The sequence below is a fragment of the Rhodamnia argentea genome, chromosome 11 (assembly GCF_020921035.1).
Source record: "Rhodamnia argentea isolate NSW1041297 chromosome 11, ASM2092103v1, whole genome shotgun sequence".
Lineage (NCBI taxonomy): Eukaryota > Viridiplantae > Streptophyta > Magnoliopsida > Myrtales > Myrtaceae > Rhodamnia > Rhodamnia argentea.
In genome coordinates, this window is record NC_063160.1 from 20,371,676 (window position 1) to 20,399,367 (window position 27,692).

The window sequence follows — 27,692 nt, forward strand, 5'->3', positions numbered from 1 at the left end:
TGAACCTTACGAGGAAAACAAGGCTATCGAAATCGTCTTGAATCAACGTTTCCTTAAATTATGCAAAAATACTTATTACTTATTATGTATTACGATATTTTGGTTATCAAAAATATTTTTCAAGGCGATTAAAATATAAATAAATTTTACGAGTAGTTAGTAATTTTTTCGCTGGAAAATGTATTCATGTATTAAAATAATTATACTAATAATTGTAGATAATTTGTGTATTATGCGTTTTTCTTCTTGTTATTTTCAACATGAACATTCTTTGGACATCCATGGACAAATAGTTGACCAAAACGTTCGTAGATTGAAAATAAGTAAGAAGCATGCGCTCCACCGAGAGAGAGCAGTGTTAGCGCCAAGAGATGCGGAAGCGAAACCCATCGCCATCAGATTCAGCTCCGCCATCGCCATCGCCATCGCGACCGCCACCGCCACCGCCTCCGCGATGCAAGGCCTCCATCACCACCCGCACCAGCTGCAGCAACACCAGCTAGCGGCACTCCTCTCCGTCGCCCTCCCCAAGGACGACTCCTCGGCTCCTTCCTCCACCTCCTCCTCCTCCGCGCCCTCGCCGTCGCCTTCTCCCTCGCCGCCGCCGCTGGCGAAGCCCGTCCCCTCCGCGGAGAACGACGAGTCCACTCGGCTCGGCGCCATCAGCTCGCTCCACCGGGCGATTCTCTTCCCGCCGAACTCCCTCCTCGTAGCTCACTCCGCGGCTTTCCTCTCCCAGGGCCTCTTGCAGCTCCTGTCCGACAAGTAAGAACGCTCTCTCTCCCGTGTAATTGTGTGCGAGAATGATCTTCTATTTGCGACGTGTGAAGTGCGCTAGACTTTTTGTTTGATTGAAGTACTAGTTTGGTGGCGGATACTTCCTGCTGGCCAATGGTGCGAACCGATTAATTTCTGTGAAACATATTTGGTTTTATCGTTGCGATAGGGCTTTATTTGAAGTGTGGGATGCAGGAGGCGTCACAGTAACCGAAAGGGGAAATAGGAATTTAAGGAGATTAAGTTCGTTTCCACTCTGCGCTGTATTTGGGAGCCGAGCGAATCAGCTAACTGTTTCAATCTGCTGGAAAGATACTTCAAGACTGGCGAAAAATTTTAGAGCCTCGATAAAGCCAATTGAAATTGTGTTTGGTTGGTTTGTTTTGTCTATTTTCTCTAATTAGTGAGTATACGTAGTGCTGCAATTGGAGACCAAAAAGATGAGCACGACAATTTTTCGGAAAGAGTCACTTAGGATATTGTTATGGTTTGGCAATTACAATAAGCTTGTCATGCTAGCTGCAAATATAGTGATCTGTGGACTAAATCTTGGCATCTTGCCGATGCTTTTGTTTTTTGGTCTCCCCTGGAATATGATTGTGTAGGTTAAATAGATGCAATTGAGGGATTCCTAATTTCTAATGCAGTCAGTACTCTTTCCTGAGGCATGAAATCTCTAGGAGATTGAAACAAATTAAATGATCTTGATTTTGACTTGTTACTTCATACAAGAAGTTAGCAGTTTGGCCACTGTCTTGGACCTCTTGATTGTAAGGCAATCACTTAAATTAAAATGCACCAGAGTAACCGATTTCATGTCTTTGTAGAGAATGCTGTTCTTTGACTTGAGACAAAATTGAGCAGAAGGAAATATAGCCTACCCCGCTTAGTGGGATGAGGCTTAGTTTTTTTTTTTTGGTAAGGAAAGGGGGATGAGGCTTAGTTTGTTTCTCTTATCGTTGCTTTCCTATTTGATTGATGAACTGTACAATCTATCAGTTGAACTGATAGCAGTAGTATAATCTATAGTAATCTTATCAACTTTCTGAGCAGATCATACTCAGTCAGGCAATTAGCTGCCACAGCATATGGGGCCCTCTGCGCTGTAGCTTGTTCGATTCCTATAACATCAAATGGAAGACAAAACCATGTCATGCTTGGTACTATGGTGGATAGGTTCATTAACTGGTCATTACCGTTGCTCAGTAACATTAATGCTGGAGATGGTATGGCAGAACTGGCACTCGACAGCCTCCGGGAGTTTCTCAATGTTGGGGATGTTAATGGAATTGAAAGATATGCACTACCAATTCTCAAAGCATGCCAACAGCTCCTTGAAGATGAGAGAACCTCCTTGAGTTTATTACATCGCCTTCTTGGCATTATAACTCTGATCTCACTGAAGTTTTCTAGATGCTTCCAACCCCATTTTGTGGACATTGTGGATCTGCTTCTTGGTTGGGCATTGATACCGGACTTTGGAGAATCAGATAGACGTGTTATTATGGATTGTTTCTTGCAATGCCAAAAGCATTGGGTCAGTAATTTGCAGTTCTCGCTTGGACTAATGTCGAAGTTCCTGGGTGACATGGATGTGCTGCTGCAGGATGGGAGTCTGGGTACTCCACAGCAATTTCGGAGACTGCTCGCCCTGCTTTCTTGCTTTTCTACCATCCTGCAGTCCACTGCTTCTGGGTTGTTGGAAGCAAATCTTCTTGGACAAATAAGGGAACCACTGAGCAAGATGCTTCCACTTCTGCTAAGCTGTTTATCTTTGCTCGGACAGAGATTTGGATGGTCAAAATGGATCAGGGATTTGTGGAAGTGCTTGACTCTCTTGGCGGAAATTCTACGTGAAAATTTCTCCACCTTGTATCCACTTGCCGTAGATACTTTGTTCCAGAGCGTGAGAATGCACAATGGTCATTCAGCTGTGGGAGCTGGAAAAATAAGTTCATTCCAAGTTCACGGAGTCTTAAAGACAAATCTTCAGCTATTATCCTTGCAGAAGCTTGGCCTTCTCTCATCATCCGTGCACAAAATACTGCAATTTCATGCCCCGGTATCTCAGCTCCGTTTGCATCCAAATCACGTAGTGACGGCAAGTTGTGCTGCAACTTATGTTTTCTTGCTGCAACATGGTAATAAAGAAGTCGTGCAACAAGCAATGGACTCATTGTTGGAGGAATTGGACATGCTGAAAGGTATGCTAAAAAATGCTTTGGTGCATGGAGATGTTGAAGTCAATGGTCCTCACCAGGAAGCCTATTCTAAACTTGAGTTGTTTGCGCTTATTAAGTTTGATTTGAAGGTTCTATTGACTTGTGTCCTTTTAAGTGGAAATGAAAGTTTGATTGATCGACCAGATGTCGCGACCTTGTATGTTCAGAGATCAGAAACATTAGCGTGTTTTCTTCTTGAGCATCTGTATCCCTTGAGCTTTCCTATTGAGGCCTGCGTTGATTTGCAAATAAGTGTCGTGATGACATTAGAAAGGCTAAGTACAGTTGAGTTCTTGAGCAAATATGCCACGGGTGGTAGTTTTACTCGGAATCCTTTAGTGGATGTTGCTTCAGAGGACTTCCTTACTGACGCTTCGCGAAAGAATCGGCTATCAGCTATAACTGTGGAGCACCTGAGGAAGTACTGCTGCCTCCTTGTCAAAGCTTTGCATGTATCTTCTCCTCTTGCAGTTAAGTTAGCTGCCCTAGAGTGGGTACGGAGGTTCTGTGAGAATATCCTCGCTATGACAGAAAATTTGAATGCACGAACCTATTTGTTTGACTCATTCATATGTACTGGGGATCTCCGAAATTTGATCTTCTCTGTATTGGATGCTGCATCCGATAAGGAACCCAAAGTGAGGTCCCATGTTGCATTTGTTTTGGAGCTGCTTTTGAAGGCAAGATTATTGCATCCCGTTAACTTTCCTTTGATAGCTCAAGCGATCCTAGAGAGACTTGGTGATCCGGAGCCTGACATAAAGACAATTTTTACAAAGCTTCTTTGCCTTGTATTGCCTACAATGGTTTATTCCTGCGGTCTCTATGAGTATGGTACTGGTATTATGAGCAAGCCTCTCAAGGGAGACATTTCCAGCTTGCATTGGAAGCAATTATTTGCTCTGAAGCAGTTGCCTCAACAACTTCAAGCTCAACAGCTTGTTTCCATTCTGAGTTACATTTTGCAGAGGTGGAAGATCCCTTTGTCTGGTTGGGTTCAACGGCTCATCCATAGTTGCCGGAGATTTAAGGATGCCTCTCCGAATCAACTAGAGGAAATTGGAAGCTTGGGCACTTGTGGTGCATGGTTGGACATTGAAGTGGACGATAATATTCTTGAAGAAATTTGTTCCGTGAATGTCCTGGCAGGTGCTTGGTGGGCTATACATGAAGCGGCTAGATATTGTGTTTCAACACGCCTCCGGACAAACCTTGGTGGACCCAGCCAAACATTTGCTGCATTGGAGAGAATGCTCTTGGATGTTGTGCACGTGCTGCAGCTTGACAGTGAGCAAAATGATGTTAACCTAAGTATGATAAATACTTCTGGTGCTCATTTGTTGCCTATGAGACTATTATTGGAATTTGTAGAATCCTTAAAAAAAAATATTTATAATGCCTACGAGGGATCTGCCGTGTTACCATCCATTACTCGCCAGAGTTCTTTATTTTTCCGGGCTAATAAGAAAGTCTGCGAGGAATGGTTCTCTCGTATATGTGAGCCAATGATGAATGCTGGATTGGCGCTAAATTGCCATTATGCTACCATTCAGTACTGTGTCTTGCGATTGCATGAGTTGAGAAGTCTCGTCTCTTCGGCTTTGAAAGAAACGTCCAGGTCACAGGTTTCAGAGACTTTCCAGACTATCAGGAGTAGATTTTCTGAAGACATCCAAAGGGTATTGCACCACATGGCATTGGCTCTGTGTAGGTGCCATGAACCAGAGGCTCTGGTTGGCCTACAAATGTGGGTTTCAATGACTTTTTCTTCATTGCTTGTTGAGGAGAACCAGTTCATGGATCAAAAGGGGGCTTTAAGACCCTTGGCATGGATCACTGGGCTAGTATACCAGGCAGAAGGTCAATATGAAAAGTCTGCTGCTCACTTTACTCACTTGCTTCAGAATGAGGAATCTCTTAGTTCAATGGGTTCAGCTGGGGTGCAGTTCGCTATTGCACGTATCATTGAGAGTTATTCTGCTCTATCAGATTGGAGAAGTCTAGAGTCATGGTTGGTGGAGTTGCAAATGCTTCGTGCCAGACATGCTGGTAAGAGTTATGCCGGTGCTTTAACAACAGCAGGTAATGAAATAAATGCTATCCATGCCTTGGCTCATTTTGATGAGGGTGAGCATCAGGCAGCATGGGCCTCCCTTGATTTGACACCAAAAAGTAGCAGTGACCTCTCACTTGACCCGAAAGTAGCATTGTTAAGGAGTGAGCAGATGCTCTTACAGGCAATGCTTCTTCAAGTGGAAGGAAAAATAGAGAAGTTGCCCCATGACTTACAGAAGTCTAAACAAATGCTGGAGGAAGCCTTGTCTGTTCTGCCTTTTGATGGTTTAACTGATGCAGCGGCATATGCTACACAGTTGCACTGCATTTTTGAATTTGAACGTGGATTTGCTCTCAAAGGAGGTCAGGACGAATGCAAACAATTCCAATCAATATTGAGTTCATATATCCATCCAGTTCAACATCCACTTAATCTAGCGCACCAAGATTGTTACCCATGGTTAAAGGTTCTCAGGGTATATCGGACCATCTTTCCAGATTCCCCTGTTACACTGAATCTGTGTATGAACTTGTTGCGTTTAGCTCGCAAGCAACAGAACATTATGTTGGCACATCGTTTGAAGAGTTATCTTATAGAACATGTATTGAGATGCTCAGAGGAGAGACTGTGCAATTCTCTAAAGTTGAATTTGGAGTATGAGGGAGCCTTGCTAATGTATGCTGAAAAGAAATATGAAGATGCTTTTAGTAGTATTTGGTCAATTGTCCGTCCTTGCATGATATCTTCAGCGTCAAAAGTTTCTGATGCAGATGAAAGTATTTTGAAGGCGAAAGCATGTTTGAAACTATCAGGCTGGCTACAATGCAAGCATTCAGATATATCCCTGGAGATACTTTCTGCAAGGATGCAGGCCGACTTTGAGATAGCTGATTCTTCTTTTATTGGGAAAGGAGGGGTCCCTTTGAATTATGAAAAATTAAGCTCTAAAAGAGATGCCAGCGTCATTATTGAAGAGATTGTTGGTACAGCTACAAAATTGTCAACTCGTCTTTGCCCATTGATGGGAAAGTCATGGATCTCTTATGGCTCGTGGTGTTTTGATCAAGCCCGAAATTCCCTGCTCAAATCACATGAAACTGCCCTTCATTCATGCTCTTTATCTCCTTTTCTTGTCCCTGAAGTCCGACCTGACAGACTAAAGTTGAATGATGATGAGGTGATGAGAGCAGAGTCAATGATTTTGCGACGGGTTAGCAAGCTGGGTGATGATGTGGGCTTAAATGATAGAGAGGAAGAGAAGGATGTTTGCCTTCTTTCTGCTGAAAATTTAAGCAATGTTAATCTTGTGAAGGCTTTGTTGCAGCAAGTAGTGAATATCATTGAAGTAACAGCAGGGGCACCTGGTGCTGAAGATTCTGCCACTGACTGCCTTTCTGGTTCTGTAGTTTCCAGGTTACGGACATTCTTTGTACATGCAAATATTGGACTACAAGAGAGAGACGTTGTAGGTCTTGTTGATGAATTAATTGATATTTGGTGGTCTCTGAGGAGAAGAAACGTGTCTCTTTTTGGCTATGCTGCTCATGGATTCATACAGTATCTTTCATATGCCTCATCAAACACTTGCAATGGTGAATTGATTGGTTCAGGCTATGAGTCGTTGAAACATAAAAGCAGCAGTTACACTTTGAGGGCTACACTGTATGTTCTGCATATTCTTCTAAATTATGGAGTGGAATTAAAAGAAAATCTTGAACCTTCTCTTTCTGCAGTCCCTCTGTTTCCATGGCAGGCGAGTGCTCATTCTATGCTAAAGTTTCTCTGTTTTTTCAGCAAATTGCTTTATCTAATCTTCTGGATCTTTATAGGAAATGACGCCTCAATTGTTTGCTCGGTTAAGTTCTCATCCAGAACAAGTAGTTAGAAGACAATTACAAAGCTTATTGATGATGCTGGGGAAGCGTTCACCCTGGTCCATTGTTTATCCTACCCTGGTTGATGTAAATGCTAATGAAGAAAAGCCTTCAGAGGAGCTAGAGCATGTATTGGGTTGTCTGGTAATCCATTTTCTTTAGCTTCGCTCTTCTGTCGTTTGAATGACTCTGTTGGCTAGAAAGTTCTATTACCAATGGTTGGGTATAAACAGTAAAGCTTACTATCTTCTGGTCCGATTTGTCATCTCAATTTAAGAGAAGTGGATTTTATATAAATAGGTGAGAGGGCTATGAGTGTGGCATTATCTGGAAGATAAAAAATATAAAGATGTGAATTAATTGCATTTAAACCTACTAATGGTTAATCCAAAATGTGAAAGATATGGTAGCTTTGAAAAGTAATGTAATTCATGATAGCTGAAGACGGGGTTATTTCTGCTTATCGAATGTGCCAGCCTCTCTCTCTCTCTCTCTCTCTCTCTCTCTCTCTCTCTCTCTCTCTTTTTGGTCGGATGCCAGCCTCTCTTTCAGACAGTGTACAAATTGCTAGACTGAAGCACAGATTATCCTTTTGCCAATGTTTATTTTTTAAAATATTTTCAGTTGAAGACCTTGTAGACATCATTGGTTTTCTGGATCTGGATGTAGTTACCTATCATTAAGATCATCTAGTAGAGCAATGCTAAGAAAAGATGATCGCATGAGTCAGTGCTTTGTAGATCCACTGAAGACTATCTTTTCCGTTTTCTCACTGCCCACATGTGGTTTATGCATGAGAAGTAGGATAGAATTTCCATGTAAGTGGAAAATGTCTTGTTAACTAAGCTATTCGTAGCAAATGATATGGAAACGAAAAGGGAAATAAGTGGAAGTAAGTCTTCATCTTACCCATATCTCTATCTTTATTAGTTGAGGAGTACGTTAAATTTGTCACTTTTTTTATGAGTCATGAGCGCACTTTTGTAGTATCTGGTTTGTTCAATGAAATGGACTCAAAATCTTAAATCTTTAACTGACAGCAATTTGAAACCACCTCCCCCCCCACAAAAAAGAAAAAAGAAAAAAGAAAAAGAAGACCTTAAAATGAGGAGTGAGATAGTGAACATTAGTGGTGACAAAATCACCTCGGTTTCGCACAGGTTACCACCACAGGGTGGTCACTTGGTGATGACCAGATCTGGAGTTGTGAGCAACGACAAACTGTGTTTTTCTTCTGCAAAGAGCTTTTCTGTAAATATAGTCATTGCTTTGTCTAAGTATTAACCTTTGATAGTTACCACTATCTATTTCATGCAGCTAGATCTTCACCCGAAATTGATTCAAGATGTTCAGCTCATGATAAATGAACTGAGTAACGTAACCGTTCTCTGGGAGGAACTCTGGCTTAGCACACTTCATGATCTTCACTCAGGTACTCTGGGCTTCCTGGATGAGGCATTTGTTGTGTTTAATTATCTAGCAGGTCAAGTTTTGTGATGCTAAGCGTGTTGAAATTTCATGGAGTCCGAATTTCTCTCTTTTTTTACCTATTCTCTATGAAGTGTGTGATGAACATGTGGTTTTTCTGTCAAACTCCCTCCAAGGTTGAATGTTAAATTGGTCTCTGTCAATGTATATTCGCTTATGCCAACCAACTTTTCATTAATTTGAGGCCGACCAAAAATTTCTCATCCAGATGTAATGAGGCGCATCCACATTCTGAAAGAGGAGGCTGCACGGATTGCAGAGAATATCACTCTCAGTCAGAGCGAGAAAAGCAAGATAAATGCAGCTAAGTATTCAGCTATGATGGCGCCAGTTATTTTAACCCTTGAACGTCGTCTGGCTTCGACGACCCGGAAACCTGTAACGCCTCATGAAATGAGGTTCCATGAGCAGTACATTGAGCAACTGAAAAGTGCAATTTTGACGTTTAAGAATCCTCCAAAATCTGCTGCTTCACTTGCAGATGTATGGCGCCCATTTGATACCATTGCTGCATCTTTAACATCTTATCAGAGGAAGTCTTCAGTTTCCTTGGGGGAAGTAGCTCCACAACTTGCTCTCTTGTCATCATCTGATGTTCCTATGCCTGGGCTTGAGAAACTGGTCGCACTTTCTGAAGCAGACGGAGGCCTCACTGTTCTTCCTAATGCTGTAACTATTTCTTCCTTTTCCGAACAAGTAACAATAATATCAACAAAGACTAAACCTAAAAAGATCAACATCATTGGTTCAGATGGTCAAAGCTACCCTTATCTGTTGAAAGGGAGGGAAGATTTACGCCTTGATGCCAGAATAATGCAGCTTTTGCATGCAATTGATAGTTTATTACATTCATCTCGTACGACTCGTAGTCATTTGGTTGGTATTCGCCATTATTCAGTGACTCCAATCAGTGGTCGGGCCGGTCTTATCCAGTGGGTGGACAATGTGATAAGTGTGTACAGTGTCTACAAGTGTTGGCAAGCCCGAGATCAAGCAGCTGTACTGCCATCTTCTGGCACTGGAAACACCAAAACAGTTCCTCCACCTGTTCCACGTCCAAGTGATATGTTTTATGGTAAGATCATCCCAGCACTCAAAGAAAAAGGCATAAGGAGAGTAATATCTCGAAAAGACTGGCCTCATGAAGTTAAGCGTAAAGTTCTTACGGATCTCATGCAAGAAGTTCCTCGGCAACTTTTGTATCAGGAGCTGTGGTGTGCTAGTGAAGGATTCAAGGCATTCAATTTAAAGTTGAAAAGGTGTGATTCCTTTTTCTGGTAGTATTTTGCTCTCGGTGGTGAAGTGTTTATTTTATAGTTGAAATGGTATTCTGACGCCACTAATACTGAAGTTGTGGACACCAACATTTTTCAATATTACTTGAAAACGTTATTGCTATTTAATTCTAAGACATATCTCAATATTACTTGAAGACGTTATTGCTATTTAATTCTAAGTTGTAACATGGTCTATGCTGCATTTCTGACCGACTTGCAGGTACTCTGGAAGTGTTGCAGCCATGAGCATGGTCGGCCACATTCTAGGTCTTGGGGATAGACATCTAGATAATATTCTGGTGGATTTCCGTAGTGGAGATATACTTCATATTGATTACAATATATGCTTTGATAAAGGCTTGAGACTCAAGATCCCAGAAATTGTTCCTTTCCGACTAACACAGATGATTGAAGCAGCTTTAGGGTTGACTGGAGTAGAAGGGATTTTCAAAGTGAACTGTGAAGCAGTTCTTGGTGTCCTAAGGAAAAATAAAGACATACTCCTGATGCTACTAGAGGTTTTTGTATGGGATCCACTTGTAGAATGGACTAGGGGAGACTTTCACGATGATGCAGCAATTGGCGGTGAAGAGAGAAAGGGCATGGAGTCAGCTGTGAGCTTAAGCTTATTTGCATCTCGAGTTCAAGAAATTCGTGTTCCACTGCAGGTACTTATTAATTGAGACTCAGCATGTGTATCTGTTTCAGAAGTGAAGTTTAGGCCAATTAGTTTAAGAAAGTAGCCTTTTCACCTGCTTGATGCACTTGATTCTGAAAATGCGGTTTTACTGATCCCATATTTCTTTCAGAAATGAGTGTTATTTCTGGAGGGATATATGTTAAATTTGTAGAAGAAATCTGAAGTACATTATGAACAAGATTTAGCATACGATAAACTATCACTATAGGCTGATATTTTGTGTCGTATTCCTCAGGAACATCATGATCTTTTAATATCTTCCTTGCCAGCTGTTGAATCTGCCCTTGAGGTATGAAAATTGACTGCCTGGAAAATTTGATACTTCCGAGTAAATACGTGTCTTGAATGATGATTCTTTGCTGACATTGTTAATTGTGTACCAGAGGTTTTCTGATGTGATCAACAAATATGAACTTGTTTCTGCCCTATTCTGTCGAGCTGATCAAGAGCGGTCTAACCTTATTCTACATGAGACATCTGCAAAGTCAATCCTTGCTGAAGCAAGTTGTAATTCGGAAAAATTTCGTGCTTCTTTTGAAATTCAGGCTCGTGAGTTTTCTCAAGCAAAAGCTTTGGTAGCTGAAAAAGCTCAAGAGGCAACAAGCTGGATTGAGCAACATGGAAGGATCATTGATGCTCTTAGGGGCCATCTGATACCAGAAATAAATGCTTGGAATAATCTAAGTAGTCTCGGAGAAGCTTTGTCCCTTTCATCAGCAGTCCTGGTGGCTGGGGTTCCACTTACTGTTGTTCCAGAGCCGACACAAGTACAATGCACTGATTTAGATAGGGAACTCTCTAAGCTTGTTGCTGAGTTAGATCATGGCGTGTCATCATCTTTAACTGCAATTCAGGTTTACTCTCTAGCTTTGCAGAGAATTCTTCCTCTAAATTACCTCGCGACCAGCACGGTTTATAGCTGGGCACAAATTTTGCAGTTATGTTCAGGTGTTCTTACATCTGATATCATTTCCATTGCCCGAAGACAGGCTGCTGAATTGATATCTAAGCTACTAAATGAGTCTCGTGATTCGGTCAAACATACTCATGATGACCTGTGTCTAAAAGTAGGTAAGTATGCCTTTGAGATAGGGAAAGTTGAAGATGAGTGTGCTGAGCTAGAGAACTCTGTTGGCTCTGAGGCTGAATCTAAAGCTAAGGACCGTCTTCTCTCTAGTTTCATGAAATACATGCAATCTGCCACTGTAGAAACGAAAGATGATTTAAATTCACTGGTTTATCCTGGTCAATCTGAGTACGATGACACAAACAAGGCAAGGTATCATAGCCAGTTGGCCGAGAAAAAAGAGAAGGCCTTTTACGTGTTGAACTTAGCTGTTGCATCTATTTATGATGATGTGAAAAAGAGGATTCTTGACATGGCTGATGCCAACGGGAAAGGGAATGGCAATAGGTCTCTGGATGATTCCTCATCTTTGTTTGGTGAACTAGAAGAGCTAGTAGAGAAATGCTCGGTTGTTAGTGAATTCATGAATGATCTACGGCAATTCGCTGCCTGGGATGTTCCTTGCAGTGACACAACTATGGAAAGTCGGGAAATTTTTTCTGAAGAAAACTGGGCATCCATTTTCAAAAGCAGTGTTGTTTACTGTAAAAGCTTGGTTGATCAATTGTCTGATGTTTTACCAGATGTGATCAGAAATGCTGTTACATTTAATTCAGAGTTTGCAGATGTATTTGGATCGGTCTCACAAGTTCGTGGCACTATTGACTCTGCACTCGAGCAGCTATTGGAGGTTGAAATGGAGCGGGGAACTGTCATTGAACTAGAACGGAATTACTTTGTTAAGGTAGCCCTCATCACTGAGCGGCAGTTGGCTCTCGAAGAAGCAGCTCTTAAGGGTAGAGATCATCTTTCCTGGGAAGAGGCTGAAGAATTAGCATCTCAGGAAGAATCTTGTAGGGCACAACTGGACCAACTCCATCAATCCTGGAACCAGAGGGACAAACGTACTTCTTCTCTCATTAAGATACAAACGGATGTTGAAAGTGTCTTCAGCTCTTGTCAACATCATTTTCAGTCTTTAATGAATGCTGAAGACGAAATAGACTCGCTTGCTTTAAGAGGCAAAGCACTCTTGTCCACAGTAGTCAATCCCTTCCACGAATTAGAATCACTGGACAAAGTTCTGTCTTCAGTTGGTGCTTCTTGTTTGCATGCAGGCATTAGGGATCCTAATATAGCAGATTGTGTAAGTTCTGGGCAAGCGTTATCTGAAAAGGTCTGGAAGTTTGGTGGTTCTGTGAAGAAAAATGCCTTCTTTATTTGGAAAATATGTGTTCTGGATTCATTTCTTGATGTATGCACACATGAGGTGGCTTTGTCTATGGACCAAAAGTTAGGTTTTGACCAGCTTGTCAATGCTGCAAGGAAAAAGCTTGTGCTCCAGCTTGAGAAACATATCGGTCATTACCTGAAAGATCGTATGCTGCCTATATTTATGGCATGGTTAGCGAAAATGAATGACCTTTCTAAGCAACTGAATGGGTCGAGGAAGGAATTAGTCTTTGAGCAGTCGCACAACGACCTTGGGGCTGTTAGAAAGGTCCGGCTTATGCTTGAAGAATACTGCAATGCACATGAAACTGCTCGTGCAGCAAGGTCGGCAGTATCCCTTATGAAAAGGCAGGTACATGAGCTCAAAGAGAATGCAAAGAAGGACTGCATAGAGATTGTTCAGATGGAATGGATGCATGACATTCTATTGACCCCTTCACCTAATGGCCGGATCACATTGCATAAGTTGCTAGCCAGTAGGGACAACCTGCAACAGATTATTCTAAATCTCAACAGGCAAAGACTGTTGGAAGTTATGCAATCTGCTGTATCCAGAATAGCTCGGACAATTGAGGGCCTGCAAGCTGTTGAAAGAACTTCCCTTGCTGCAGAAGGACAGCTGGAAAGGGCAATGGGATGGGCATGTGGTGGTAGCTCTTCTGGTCTTGCCGGAAATAGTTCCAGTAAAATGTCAAATATTCCTCCTGAGTTCCACGAGCATTTAACGAGGAGACGGCAATTGTTGTGGGATGCAAGGGAGAAAGCATCTGAAATAATCAAGATTTGCATGTCTATACTGGAATTTGAAGCGTCAAGAGATGGCATTTTCTGGGTTCCTGGAGGAGAACATCCATTGAGGACGGGCAATGATTGCAGAGCATGGCAACAAGCAAACTTAAGCGCTTTGACAAGATTGGATGTTACTTATCATTCTTTCACACGTACATGACTCTCTCATCTTTCTATACATGGCCTGCATTGTTAACTATAAGTGCATCGTGAAGGATGATATTTTCTGTATCTGTTGCTCAGGTATTGAACAAGAATGGATGCATGCACAAAGCAGCACAGAAGCTGCTTCGAATGGTTTATTTTCTACCACTAACGAGCTTTGCATTGCTTCTCGCAAAGCAAAGACAGCTTCAGGTTTTGTGTGTTTCGTTTTGTTAAATTGGTCGCATCCTTTCGTTCAAGTGTTACATGATATGTTTTCTTCCTTGGCAGATGAGTTGCAGAGCACCATACTTGCCATGAGGGACTGTGCATATGAAGCCAGCATTGCACTATCTGCTTTTGGTCGAGTGTCAAGGGGCCATACAGCTTTGACATCAGAGAGTGGTTCCATGCTTGAGGAGGTTTGATGCTTTGTTTACTTGATACTTTCAATTATTCCTATTACAGTGCTCTTTGGAGCTGCAAAATTTGGCATCGTATGATGTATAATTTGTGACATTCTTTTAAGAGTAAAACCAATCTCTACATGATCATGACAATTATGAATGTCAGCTATTGTTGTGCATATATTGGGCTCTAAAGGCCAAACATGTGGGTGCCATTCTCGACTCGAGTCCTTGACACATCCTTAGCCTGTTTCTTGTGTCCGAATATCTTTGAAAGGTTATCTGTTCTTGATTATTGCCTGGTCTGACATTAAGATATTCAAGGATAGAAGTCCCACTGCTGTAGCCCTTTAAAGCTAGTCAGAATGATTAACAAGTCTTGTGTTGCTCATCCGTTTCTATTTATTTTTTACCCTGTACTCATAAGACGAATATATTGAATTTTGCCAAAGAATGACTTCATTCTTAGCTGCTAGTTGATTTCAAATTACCTAGAATGAAAGATGTTTATGTCATCCTACTTTATTGATTACTTGGAGCACATCTTTTCCTCTTGTTGAAGTTGTTGTCCCACATCACTTGACAACGGGTCTTATATGCTCTTTATATTCATGTGATTTCCCTCCACCTATCAGCTTAAGCTTTTGGGTTGGACTTTTTAACATGGTATCAGAGCTAGTGTTATCCCTTTCGCGAATGTGCGTCCACCTCTCATTGGTCAAATTCCACGTGCCCCCGCTCATAATCCAGTTTGCACGTGAGATGGGGTGTTGAAGTTGTTGTCCCACATCACTTGACAACGGGTCCTATATGCTTTTTATGTTCACGTAGTCTCCCTCCACATATCAGCTTAAGCTTTTGGGTTGGTCTTTCTAATACCTCTTACAAAGGAAAAGGCGAAGAAGAATTATAGTGGCATTTATTTGTCTATGTTTATATGACCTTTAACTACAGTACCTGGTCTCCTTCATTGTATGAGGCATTTCACTTCAGACAAGTTTTCAGAGAGATTATAAGCTTCTTGAGTCTCCACTCGGTTAAAAAAAAAAAAAAGCTTTTTAACTGGTTATTTTAATAGGTTGAGCGATTTTTAAGAATAAGAACTGTCAGTTCAAAGGGCATTTGCTTATAGTGGTTGATACAATATGAGCATGACAATTGGTACATGATGAAAATTAGAATTTAATTGTTTGACGACACTAATAAATGATAATGTGACGTCTGTTCCTGATTTCCAGCCGTGAAATTTCCCTATGTACTGCAGTCGTGGCTGATCACAACTTATGGCTATAGTAGGTTTCCAGGCATCGTCTCAATTCTTCATGTGGCCACTGATCTTTGAATTTCTCTTCAGGTTTTGGCAATAACCGAAGATCTACACGACGTACACAGTCTAGGAAAGGAAGCTGCTTCAATGCACCATTCTCTAGTGCAGGGCCTTATGAAGGTTTTTCTTGACACCCTATGCTTTACTTTTGCAATTAACTTTTTTCCTTTGAGACTGGAGAACAGTATATGTAAATGATTGATTTTCTATTGCCGCATTTTATTTTTCTGTGGGGGAAACAGGCAAATGCAATCCTTCTGCCACTTGAATCAATTTTGTCCAAAGATGTGACTGCTATGACTGATGCTATAACAATGGAAAGAGAGAGCAAAATTGAAATATCGCCAATTCATGGACAAGCCATATATCAGTCTTATCATACAAGAATTGGGGAAGCTTGTCAAGCCCTGAAGCCATTGTTACCAGAACTTACATCATCTGTGAAGGGACTTCTCTCTCTCTTGACCAAGCTTGCACGGACTGCAAGTCTTCATGCAGGAAATCTCCATAAGGTAAAGTTTTTTTTTTTTTTTTGGTCGAATGGGTAAAGTTTATTTGACCAGCTAGGTTTGTGCTTGTTATCTCTTTGCTGCCGTTCATTGCAATCACCACCCAACCTAAGTAAGCCTCAATTTGCATTCCCTCCAGGCTCTCGAAGGTGCAGGAGGAAGTCAGGAAGAAAATTTACCCGGAACTGATTTGTCAAGGCCGAATTTTTCGGGCAATGTCTCTTCCTTCAATGACACGGAGGGGGAACTACCAGCTCCTGATGAGGAAATCACACAGGATTTTGTGAGCCTTGCTGGACTTTCTTTGCAAGATAAAGGATGGGTATCTCCGCCAGATAGCATTTACACTAGCAGTTTGGGATCCAGTGTTTCCTCGCCTGAAGCAAGTATTGCAGATAGTTTAAATGACCAGATCAACTCTAGTTGCGGAGATGATGAGGCTACATGTACGGATCCTTCATATCAAAGTGATCCCCAACAGATCACTGAAATTGCACATGAAGGGGCCAAATATAGCCAGGATATTCCTGTAATGCCACTTGTAGGTGGGACAACTGAGCAGCCAAAGGACGAGGCATCTACAAAGGATCCAGATACAACTTTCCCTGTTTACACTCCCGATGACATGAATAAGGAAACAGAGCTGGAATATAGAGGCAAAAATAAGATGCCTTCATCCCGAAATATCATTGATGATGGATGTGGTGAAGCTCCAAATCCCAATGGCCATGCTGGTGGTCGAGTTGCCAGGGGTAAGTATTACATCATTGTACTTTCAACTTCTTCTTAGATGTCTTTACAATGGTTTTCAAGTTCTTTCCCTCATCTGAGCCATTTTCGATTGGCCTCTTTTGGCCTCAACTTGGGGACTAAAAGGCTTGGACTTGAATATTTTTCTTTCTTAACTTCCGGTCACAGTACTTGTTAGCGGTAGCTGAACGAAAACCTGGATCCAGATCTCAACCCTGAAAGATTGGATTTTAGTTGTGTCAAGCAGTGACTATTGAAGTTTGATAAGCTAACATGCATGGGTTATGTGATTTGATGTCTAGTGTCATAATGAACAAACCTTAAAACTGCATTTCAGCAGGATTTTCATTTCTTCACCAGTTACTACTACAGTTTTGTTTGATGTGCCTGACCCAAATTTTCAGCCTATGTTTTGTTGTTAACCACGAGAATGTGGGCACATGCGAGTACATAGTGGTGAAGGGGACTGGGTTCCTTTTCAATCGCCTTCTCTGGCAAACAGGACAAATTTTTCTTTATGAATTTGTGGTTGAAAAGAAATGGATGCCAGCAGGTTGCAGCTTTCCCAGTAGACACTGATACTGGTCTCATACTAGTTCACAAAAGTCAATGTGTTACCACTTGGCCTTATTCCGTGATTAACTAATGTGCTTTGGCTCATATTCTAATCAGTTGAAGTTGTTCTTTCTTTTCTGGAACTGTTGATCTGACAACATTTCTCTGGTTCTCTGTTACTGTTTGTTACGTGTTGTATTTATCAAAAAGTATGTATTTGTATTGGGTCATAATTTTATTTCTAACATTCTCGGTCATCTGTAGGTAAAAATGCTTATGCATTGTCAGTACTGAGGCGCATAGAGATGAAACTAGATGGCCGAGATATTGATGAAACCAGGTAAATTTTTGTTGATTCTTCATACTTAATGTTAATTTTGTATTAACAGCAATATATTTTATTCTCAGAGAAGTGAGCACAGCGGAGCAGGTGGATTATCTAATCAAGCAAGCTACTAGCGTGGATAACCTTTGCAACATGTATGAAGGGTGGACACCGTGGATTTGAGTTTGTACCGACAGTGATTCGGATGGGATTTGGGAGCTGCGTTCTCAAAACATCACGTGGTGCGACATGCCGCATACTGCATTTGCATGCAAATTCCTGCTCGTGAAGTCAATGGAGGGAAAATGGACTCGAGCAACACTGGGAATAAGCAAATGGTGTGTCAAAGTGCTGGTCAAACTCGTCTCAAATATTGCTGTGTCTGGCGAGTGAGTTGCAGCACGTTGATTGCCAGGTCAATTTGGCACTTTGGTTTGGGCTTGGGCTTGGAGTATAATTACTACTCATCCTGGCTTGAGACATGGAGCTCCAATATAATTGGACTTGCATCGAGAGACACCATGTGATGGGAGTGCTCTACGCCTCTCCTCTCTCCCTGGGAACCGGTGGTCTCGCCAAGTCTCACAGCAGGAATTTCTCGTTTGGTATCTTCTTTTAGTGATGATGGCAGTACGAGGTCTTGAAGAAGAGCCATTTAGTTTCCCGGTTCCATCAGCTGGATATCGTTCTGTAGCCGGAGGAGCCTTCCAAGTTCTTGATTGGTTTATAGAGTTGGAAAGATGGACAGCTTTGGATGCTCGCACCGCAGGTTGCGAAGGCTAATCCGTTGGCTGGAGAATGATGCCCAGGGCAAGTCCAGTGGGATTGCAGCTAAAAGAAGGATTACTGCTCCCATCAACAATTCATTGTATCACACAGGAACGGTTGCGAATCATATTTAGAATTTTAGTACGATCTTTCCAGTTCAGTGGAAATGGGTGATAGCTGCATGTCGAGCACTTCGGTTCTTCCAGTTCCTTTTGCATTCTCCGTGATAACGGAACTGCGGGCTGAGTTATGAGCAACTGGAGTGTGTTACGCTTTTTGTAGTTGAACTATGTCTTTACCAAACTGTCGCCATATTGTATGAAATTGTTACCTCCCTGTTTGAATCATGTTGTCAGGTATTTGGAATAGGAAGTTCGCTTAATACAATCCTTAGCTATTGCGTAGAGTTGTTAGAGAATCATCTCCTGCCCTGCTGCAATTGTTGTGCTTAACATCTTCTAGTAGTGTATCCAATAGTTGGTTAGGATTATCCATCTACCAGCCAGAAATGGATCGATTTTCTTGGTTTCCAAATTATTTCGCTTCTGCATTTGCTCTCGCGCTCCACTTTTATCCCATATTAACGGTTCAAATTTAGCGAGATTGCCCAAATTACCCAAAAAGACAAAACATAGACTTACTCTTTTTAGGTCTGTAACTAAATTCGATCCGTTTACGATGATAGGTTTCAGTTCTTGATCAGTGCATGATATTTAAAACCGTTTTCTTCGTTCTTTTCGACGTATTTAGACGACAAACAAGTGTGGAGAGAGTTTATATTGTCGCGGACGGGACAACTTTTCCACGAGTTATGTGCAATTACAGAAACGATGTGACATTCACCACCTCAAAAATAGTATGAGCCTCCATAAGAAAAAAATACATATGCATGTATATTTTTTTTTTTATTTTGGTTTATTTTTTGCCACGGATACTGGACGACTTATCCGGTATTGACCCTCTGAAAAGCCGTACATGGATTTCAATAATCCATGGACATAAGTAAAGACAATACCATTTGCTTGCACTGGTTTCCTCAATCGACAAAAAGAAGAGGGAAACAAGCCAAAAAAAAAAAAGTTAGCAGAAAACCAAGTGACGATCTCTGAAAGCACACAGATACAGAATCAACCACGTTCTCCTCCAAAACCACCTGGTCAACCTCCCTATAAAGACCCCAACTTCGATAAGATCCTTTCACATCTCAAACATCATCAACCAACTCAACTTGAAACAGCTGCGGTTTTCGCGGTCGCTGTCTTTCACTGCTGTCCGAGCGAACTATATTCTGACAATTCTCAAAACATCAACCATGTCCGGGGTCGTGGAAAAGTGGACCAGGAAGCTACGCGAAAGGGGTCAAGCCATATTCTCAGCTGGCTCGGCAAACTCGGCTGGCGAAGCCGGTCAAGCGGAGACCGGAAGCTCGGCGGGCTGGCTGTCTCCGGTTCTCAGCCGAGCCAAGCTAGTCAGCTCACCAGCTCTCCTCCGCTCCGAGGCCTCGGTGTGCATGCTCGTCGAGTGTTTCAGCCCTTGAGTCGCAGACCGTGCTGGGCTTGGCTCAGTCAACCTTTTCTCGCTTCATCTTGGGTTTGGAATTGTCTATGTATATCCTTCCTCTTGCAGAAGTATGTAACAAGAAACGCGCTCCCCTTTTCAAACAAATAACGTCAATTGTTCTTGAGATTTCGTATTACATTTCCTGGAAATTACAAGGAGATGGAAGAATGTCCCATCAAGTGCGTAAGAATAGTCCGAGCCTCCCAAGTATTAATCACGTGTAGAGATTGCCTTAATTTCCACCTAGAATTTCATTATGGCCACACATTGGAGGGGTGTTCCTTTCGGCATGTTTGTGCCATTTTGAAGAATCTTCATCCTGATCTAAAACGATTTCTCACAAGTTTGAAACAGGAGACTGGAGAGATGAGGTCGACCATCTGATCCGACTGCTCCAAGCTAGTCCCAAATTGAATTGGGTCCACTTTTTTCCTGTGGATTAAGCAATTCCTGTGGGTTGGGACTAGGCACAGATAGCCAGAATTTTAGTGTAACCATATCTCCTTTTCATCTGAAAAAGACACATGAATTCAACCAAATTACTCAATTTGTTCGAATAACGAACGATCCATGACCCAAAATCGCGGACTAAATGTCCGTAATTGGTGAATTTCAATAGGTCATATTAAATTTTTCGAATATGTTAGTAGCTATCAATCCGAATAATTGCCTTCCAAACTAAAAAGGTGTGACTATACGGCTGATCTCTTAACCCAATAGATGAACCCCGACTGCTATATTGTCCTCAACCCCGGATTGGAATTTTCTCAAAGCTCCCAGATGATATTTCTCCATTTATCAAGAATGCTTCGTCAAATAGTACCAAAAAATGGATCAAAGTATCAAAACTTGGGTTCATACTTGTACTCTGACTTGGCATTCGCAATCCAATCACGTCTCTGCCGCCCACAAGATAAAACGACGCCGTTAATTTAGAATATTCTCGAGTTAGATCCTTCACCTTGTCCCTCACGTTTTGACAGTATTCATGGCCTTCGAAGGCCGTCAATCATTGCTCCCGCACGAAACCGGACATTTTTAAGGTCTTCTTCAGCCAACCCATCATTCTCTCTCTTCTTGTATTAATACCCATTCGCTTCTCTTCTGGTGTCGATGCACCAAAACTGGTAAAGATCCAAACTTTCAATCCCACCGAGAACTTTGTTCCGTTTCCGATCAAGGAGCGTTCCCCTGTTCGTGCTCAAAATGTCCGCACTCGTGGAGATGTGGGAGAATGAGCTGGGAAAGCTGAGAGAAAAGTTCTGGTTCAGGAAGTCGGCCTTGCACAATTCGAAGCATGAAGAGGAAGTCGCCAATGAAGGAGGTGAAGTCGAAGACAAGAAAGGCAAGGCAGAAGGCGAAGGCGTCCAGAGAGAGACCACATTGTCCGAGGACACTCTCTGTTTGCTTATGGATCGTTTTACACCTTGTTAACCATTTGTACAGATGTTTTCCACTGTACGAAGTTTCAAAACGATATGCATGCGTGATTCATATGTATTCGAGTTCAGGTTCTGCGTCAATCAACGCCCTTCGAAGATCTAAACCGCAACATTTGCTTGGCTAATTCTCTATCAGTGCAATCAGAATTCATCTATAACCATAACTGGTTAAATGAAACCACGTGACAGACGAAGAAGTCATGGCAATTCCTGGATTCTTTCAAGTGACGTGAAGCCTAGGCTCCAGAGTCGGATTGCGAATCTGCAACTCTATTCAAATATATACCCCGTTCCTACGATCAATACGGAAAACGATATGGCCAAAATAGTTCTTTCATGTGTTCATCCAGAGAACAGTTTAGTATAAGAGACGCATTTCATTCTACATTTACAGGAGTACATCTTCTGAAAGCATCACAAGAAAGAACAAAAAATCGAAGCTATTTCATTTCACATGATTTACCGAGGTGCCAGTGTACATCGGCTAAAGTTTATGAAGCCACGCCTTCTTAATTAGGCATAACCAGATTGTCGCCGATTGTGAGATTAACAAGAGAAAAAAAAAAAAACTAAGATGAGCTTGCCTCCAAACTTGCAGAAGATTCCTCATTGATGAAAGTGAAATCTTCTTCGTCCCAATTCACAATCTCCCTCGCGTACTTGAGAGATTCATCTACAGTATCCTGCTCAAGTCCTGTAACTAGGGAAGCATACAGGTTGCGTTCGGTAAGTGAATGGAAGAGCCGTTTGAACTTCACCGCCATGTAGTGGAAAGCACGTTGCGCCAATGAAGGAGCCGGATTGACATAAGTCCCGACATTGTGGTTATGGCTGATGACGGGATGGAAATCACGAAACCATTCACATTGAGTTAGAGGAGACTGTTCGATCTTTTCTTCGAGAAGATCAAACTTGTTCATAATCAAAAGGAAGTCCTTTTTATAAAAGGTCGGATGAGTGACGATGCTTTCGAAAAGCTGCTTGCTTGCCATCATCTTGTTTATCAGTAATCCTCTATTGTCCTCATAGAACTCGTCGTAGTCTGTCAATGACACGCAGAACAAGACGATATCAACATCCTCAAACATCTCCAACCACTTGCAGTTTTCCCCCAGGCTTCTGGGATGCACCCTGATGAGTTGGTACCTACAGATTCAAGCCAGCTATGTCAGGTAAGAGTGTAGTTTACCAAAATTCTGCAAACTCCGCTAATACGATGCAGCCAAGTCAAGTAAATTGCTTGCTTAATTTGAAAAACATCATATCAACCTGGTTGACCATACTTTGATAGTTCGATGAACTTACAAGAATTAGTAGATGATGGTGATTTTCTATCGAATGCATTTTGCTGTGACATTTGTCCGAGGAGCAACAATGAAGAGACAATTAGGTCCAGCACACACAAACGCCACTTAAATCCCCCAATTTCTCTGATAACTGTTCTTTTGGGTTATTAAAAGAACACAGAATTATTGTTTTTGCTGCTAAAAGTTTTGGCTGTTGTCTCGGATAGTAAACTAGTTAACCTGCACGCTCGTTTAGTAGCTTATCATTGATTGCTAAACAGGCTAGTCCTAGCACTTCATCAATTAAATTTGGGATGGAAAAAAAGCTGATTTACCAAATTCACTCGACCATATTCAAATCTGTAGTTGACAAAATCGACAATCAATGTGTAGTGCAGAAGATTGTACCTCATCATGCTGTAGTGCTGATCAATGGGGTCTATGTATTCATCTAATTTTGCTGGCGTGGGAAATGAAAATTCCATGCTTGCAAGACCATTAGAAGAGGTGATTCCCTCTGCATACAGAATATCCATATCGGAGGGCTCGTACTCTTCTTTTGAAACCTCAACAGCCTGATAAGAAAGAGAGTCTAAGTCAGTGAGACAGAGCAGTCAAATTTGTGACTGTATTATTATCACTTACCAGCACAGCTGGAATCAAATATGTCTAGGCCATTGAGAAAGTGCCTTTTTTATATTAGTTCTTAAAAAAAAAAAAAAAACTTGTGCAACGTAGGTGAAATCGTGATTTTATCATCGACTCTGGAGTGAAGCATGCCAAAAATGGCAAACCTACAAATTAATAAAGGTACAAGGACAGGAAAAGGATCTGATTTAAGGCTAGAACTGCAAGATAATCAGAACAGAGATCAAGATGTGCGACCTCACCCGCTCCAGAAAATATGTAGCCACTCTAGGGAGGTTTTCTAACTCGTTCCTTCGGTTGTATGTGGCTTGAATGGCTTCATCCTTCCACAGTTCCTCAATAAGAGGTGAGTATGCCTGACTGACTGAAAGAACGATGGCTTCTAGATTACCAGATGCTATTACCTTGAGAAGCCAATCCGAAAATGCTTTCAGCTTTGAGTCCATGGAATAGCTCAACTTAGTTTCCTTCGGATACATTTTCTCTGTCAATTGATTAGTAATTAGTCCAGCTGATCCAGAAGAAGAAATACATATGAAAACGAGTCAGATTCATTTCCGCCATGACATATTAAAACATGTAACTTTCCCAATGCTTCACTTCGCATCGCTCAGTGCTCTCAAAGGACCTGGACTAACCGTTCAAATTCCAGATTAAGTAATGCACTTAAGAGAGAGGTTCAAAAGATGCTGTCGATCCTTATATAATACCTGAAGAGCGGCATCTATCAATCGTCAGTCCTTTTCCCTTCTCCCTTGAGCTTCCTCTTTCAAACCGTTTATGCCCTACAAGCGATATGCCAAGATCTGACTATGACTATTTCCATCATCACAGAGGAATATATCAGGAGGCGAAGGCAGCTTTCTTCACAACATACCCGAAGAACTGGGTTGGTCAATTAACAGGCTTTTCCCCTTCCCCTTCACAGTTTCCTCTTCAAATCTCTCACGTCCTTCGAGCAGTATGCCCAGATAGCAGTATAGATTGCTCTGGATCATTAACTTAATTTTTTTACGTTCATCTTCAGAGAAGGGGACACCATACAGAATCTTGGCCTGAAATTAGTACATAATTGACTGAAGTCACATAGACAGCATTATATCCCCGAACTTGACAGTTAACACTGCTTCACTTGACATCAAGATTAACAAAGCTGTTGGATATACGAAGAAAAGCACATAATGGAGCATGAATCGCTGCTTGTCTAAGATTGATCAAAGCCTAGAACTGTTCTAACTAATCTAACCTGCTTGAATATAGTGCTTGTGCCAGATTTATCAAAGCCAACCAGAAGCAGTTTGCGATGAAGATCATTCTGGCCAGGGCTGTCTCTGGTCGTTTCTTCCCCAGATTTTGCATTATCCAGAGGAATTGGCAAAGACAAGATTGCACAGAGTAGCTTTGTCTTAGTCTGTAGATGATAACACCAAGCATCGCCAGAAGTTCAATCAAATAAAAGAAGATAGAGAATCACTATAACAAAAAGTCCACATCATCACCAAGGACTTACCTTGTCCCATATACAGCCTTTAGGATTCTTCTGCCCCTCTTCCAGATAGGATCCATCTGCATTCACCCAAAAATGAGGTTTTCCTTCACACGGAGCTCCAGCTGACTGCAAAAATTCAAGAACAAGCTTTCAGTTGATTATGATAGGATGTGGATTGCATGTCAAGTGGAGTGAAATAATGCCTGGAGAATCACCTTGAGCATCCAAACTTCTTCTTTCGTAATTTCCCTGCCGTTAATCAATACATCGGTGTTTCCGTTGCTAGCGTTTTTTTTAATGGAACCCCCAAAATTTAAGTGGGCACTGATTATTTGGCATGGTTTCTGCCCCTCCTGTCAAGTTGACCAAGATTCAACGTCATCAACTTTCTTCATAGCTTGACAAAAGATGACACGCAATGATAAAGTATAACAGAGGGAAGAACCAAAACAAGCTTTTAACTAAGCTAAATCTCAAACTCACCTTACCCCAAAACCCAGCTACTTTATCATACCAGTAGCGTCCTGGCCTTAGCTTTTTCGGAGGATTTGGGCAGCTCCGCAGCAGAAGCAACTCTTTATGATCAAGAGCCTCATCATTCACATAAACAAGGTCTGGAGGGATTTGATTTGCTGGGCACGATACCTCAGAACTCATTATTTGCTTAATTTCTGATTCTGACAAGAGCCACTTTAGCATTCTAGAACATTTCCCCAAGTTACTTCGCTTCATTTCATCGATCCTAAAGCCTATGCAGGTGACACATTTTCTGCCTTCAGGCATTGATCCCATAGCTCTTAATACACATCTCTGACAATACTTTGCATCGCAAACAATGCAAACTTCTTTCTCTGTGAATCTATTCCCTTTAAAGCAGCGGTAGCATGACCCTTTCTTTCCATTATTTTCAGCTCTTTGCTTCACAGGGAAACTGTCGACCTCCATAAAAACTGATTCTTCATCGAAAACATCAGCTGAGTCCGGATCTCTGAAAGTGACAGTAGATGGTTTCTTGACGTGGTGGGGCATTTCATTATCAGAATGTTCCTCCCTTTGGGACAAATTGCTCGAGGACAGGCGGGGAGGAGTGGAATCTGCAGATTGCATTTGCATATTGGCTTCCGCAAAATCATCAGGTGATCCCGGCAAATGCGGGATTTCAGATATAATGTTCCTCTCACCCTCGACTGAATCAGATGGCACGTAAACACGTGCATCCTCATGGTCACTACCTCTAGAACTATCTACCTCGCCTGCTGATTTAAGTGAGGTATCGTTTCCAATGCCAAGCGCGCGAGTGCCAGAGCCCGCATTACCGACTGACAGCACAATTGAATGAGCTGAAAAGAATACCTCTTTGGTTATTCTCAACTCCTTGAACAATTTCTGGTTGAAATCGGTCTTCCTAATGGGCTGAATGATCGGCAATGACCAGTCCAGCGACATCGATTCTGCTGGAAAAACAGCAGCCGTTGGGATCTCGTCGATGGTGACGGGTAGAGCTTGAGGAATATCACAAGAGACAAGAGGGCCTTTGTACTCCAAAGCGATGGAGTACTCAAGGCTAAAATCTCCATCGTCATCTTCTTCTTTAGGGACTGTACTAACAACAAAAGGCAAGAACTTCCTCAGAAGTCCAGTCATATCCTGCTGGAACAGTTACAATGGGTCCTAAAAGAACAAACCACCAAACCTAGTACCTCAAAACAGCAACACTCAACTTGTATGCAGCCCCAAGAAAATGATTATCAATGGTATCAAAAAGCATTTATATCGCTAACCCAAGAAGGGATCCCTCAGCTATCTCAACAATTCTCATGAACCAAACAGTAAAACCTCAGAAACCATGAATGTAAAGTCATCACCCAACAAAAATTAACAAGAAAAACGCTTCAGAACGTGCTTGCTGCTAAGCCAAAGCTGAAGCAGAGGAGAAGAAAAGCCAGCTGTTGAGGCATTAAACTCTAGAGGACATATGGGAATTTGAGAACGACCATGAAAATTTGAGCACGAAAGAACCAAGAAACGAGGTGGGGAGAGATTAAAATGAAGTCAAGATGTCAAACATCTTACGAGTAAACGTCACAGAAGACTTGGTTTTGGGGGTGGTGTGTTTTTCTTTCCCTTTCTTCTGAATCACCGTGTTGACTGGAGAATGCTTGGACTTTCGACGGCAATTGAATATGGGGACAGGACTGCACGAGGAAGACGGTGGATGATGAAGACCCGGTACGAGTACGAATTGCTCTGCATGCGTCCGCACGTTACCATCTAAAGGCGGGAGATGGCAAAATTCGCTAATTGCAAGCGAGAAGCACCTCAAAAAAAAAATTTCGAAACCTATATATTACTTGACATCAATTCAATATTAAATCTCTCAATTAAATCAATTTAATCTTAAATTATTTTATATCAGTATCAATTCAATCCAAACTAATTTAGGCCGAAATTAGCCGTCCTATGTAAACTGTCGCCCGGACTAGGGGAAGGCCGACGAGGGTTTGAAGGAAAAAAAAAACTACATAAACGAAAAAAAAATTATAAAAAAAACTATTATTATGTTATTTTAAAAATTTCACGTCAGCGCCAATAGTGTCATGACAGGGACTGAATTGGCAACAAAAATAAAATTTAGGATTAAATTAGCACAATTACAATGAATTTAGGACGTTTTTGGTAATTCTCCCTAAGTTGTGCTGGAAGACTTTTTGGTTGCCAATATTTTGATGAGGCCGCAGTGACAGGCCCATCGACCTCGAAGTTTCAAGTAACGGGTTGGTGCAAAAAAGTCATGGCTCAAATTGGACATTTTGCAACGGATATGAGACCTTGAAATCAACCGTCAAATAAAATCGTAGCCTTGATCTTCTCTTGACCCCTCCAAATATATATATAGTTTTGAGTCTATGTATGGCCGGCAAATATTATAATGTTGATAGAGATCATCAAATGTAATCGGAATTACGGTGAATATAATGAATCAATGATCGAAAAAAACAA

The 27,692-nt window shown here is 41.7% G+C and overlaps 3 protein-coding genes across 5 annotated transcripts in view; 2 read left to right on the forward strand and 1 right to left on the reverse strand.

Annotated features, from left to right (window-relative positions):
- Positions 1-27,692, forward strand: part of LOC115735585 (DNA repair protein REV1) — an 870,695-nt gene that overhangs the window by 546,653 nt on the left and 296,350 nt on the right. The window lies entirely within an intron of this gene.
- Positions 305-18,802, forward strand: LOC115735623. Its single transcript, XM_030666971.2, has 15 exons — positions 305-765; positions 1,831-6,808; positions 6,885-7,073; positions 8,247-8,361; positions 8,626-9,676; positions 9,915-10,362; positions 10,630-10,683; positions 10,778-13,634; positions 13,726-13,839; positions 13,918-14,048; positions 15,388-15,480; positions 15,603-15,872; positions 16,009-16,621; positions 17,439-17,514; positions 17,583-18,802. Exons 1-15 carry the CDS (start codon positions 455-457, stop codon positions 17,680-17,682), a joined length of 11,400 nt encoding a protein of 3,799 aa, XP_030522831.1. The 5' UTR covers positions 305-454; the 3' UTR covers positions 17,683-18,802.
- Positions 21,528-26,632, reverse strand: LOC115735838 (extra-large guanine nucleotide-binding protein 1-like). 2 transcript variants are annotated; one of them, XM_048272915.1, is made up of 9 exons: positions 25,176-26,632; positions 24,908-25,045; positions 24,714-24,818; positions 24,450-24,614; positions 24,081-24,258; positions 23,914-23,988; positions 23,446-23,687; positions 22,964-23,130; positions 21,528-22,415 (listed from the first exon to the last, which is right to left on the reverse strand). In XM_048272915.1, exons 1-9 carry the CDS (start codon positions 26,334-26,336, stop codon positions 21,839-21,841), a joined length of 2,808 nt encoding a protein of 935 aa, XP_048128872.1. In that variant the 5' UTR covers positions 26,337-26,632; the 3' UTR covers positions 21,528-21,838. The 2 variants fall into 2 exon arrangements, with proteins under 2 accessions (XP_048128872.1, XP_030523124.1); XM_030667264.2 differs by having other exon boundaries at positions 23,446-23,714.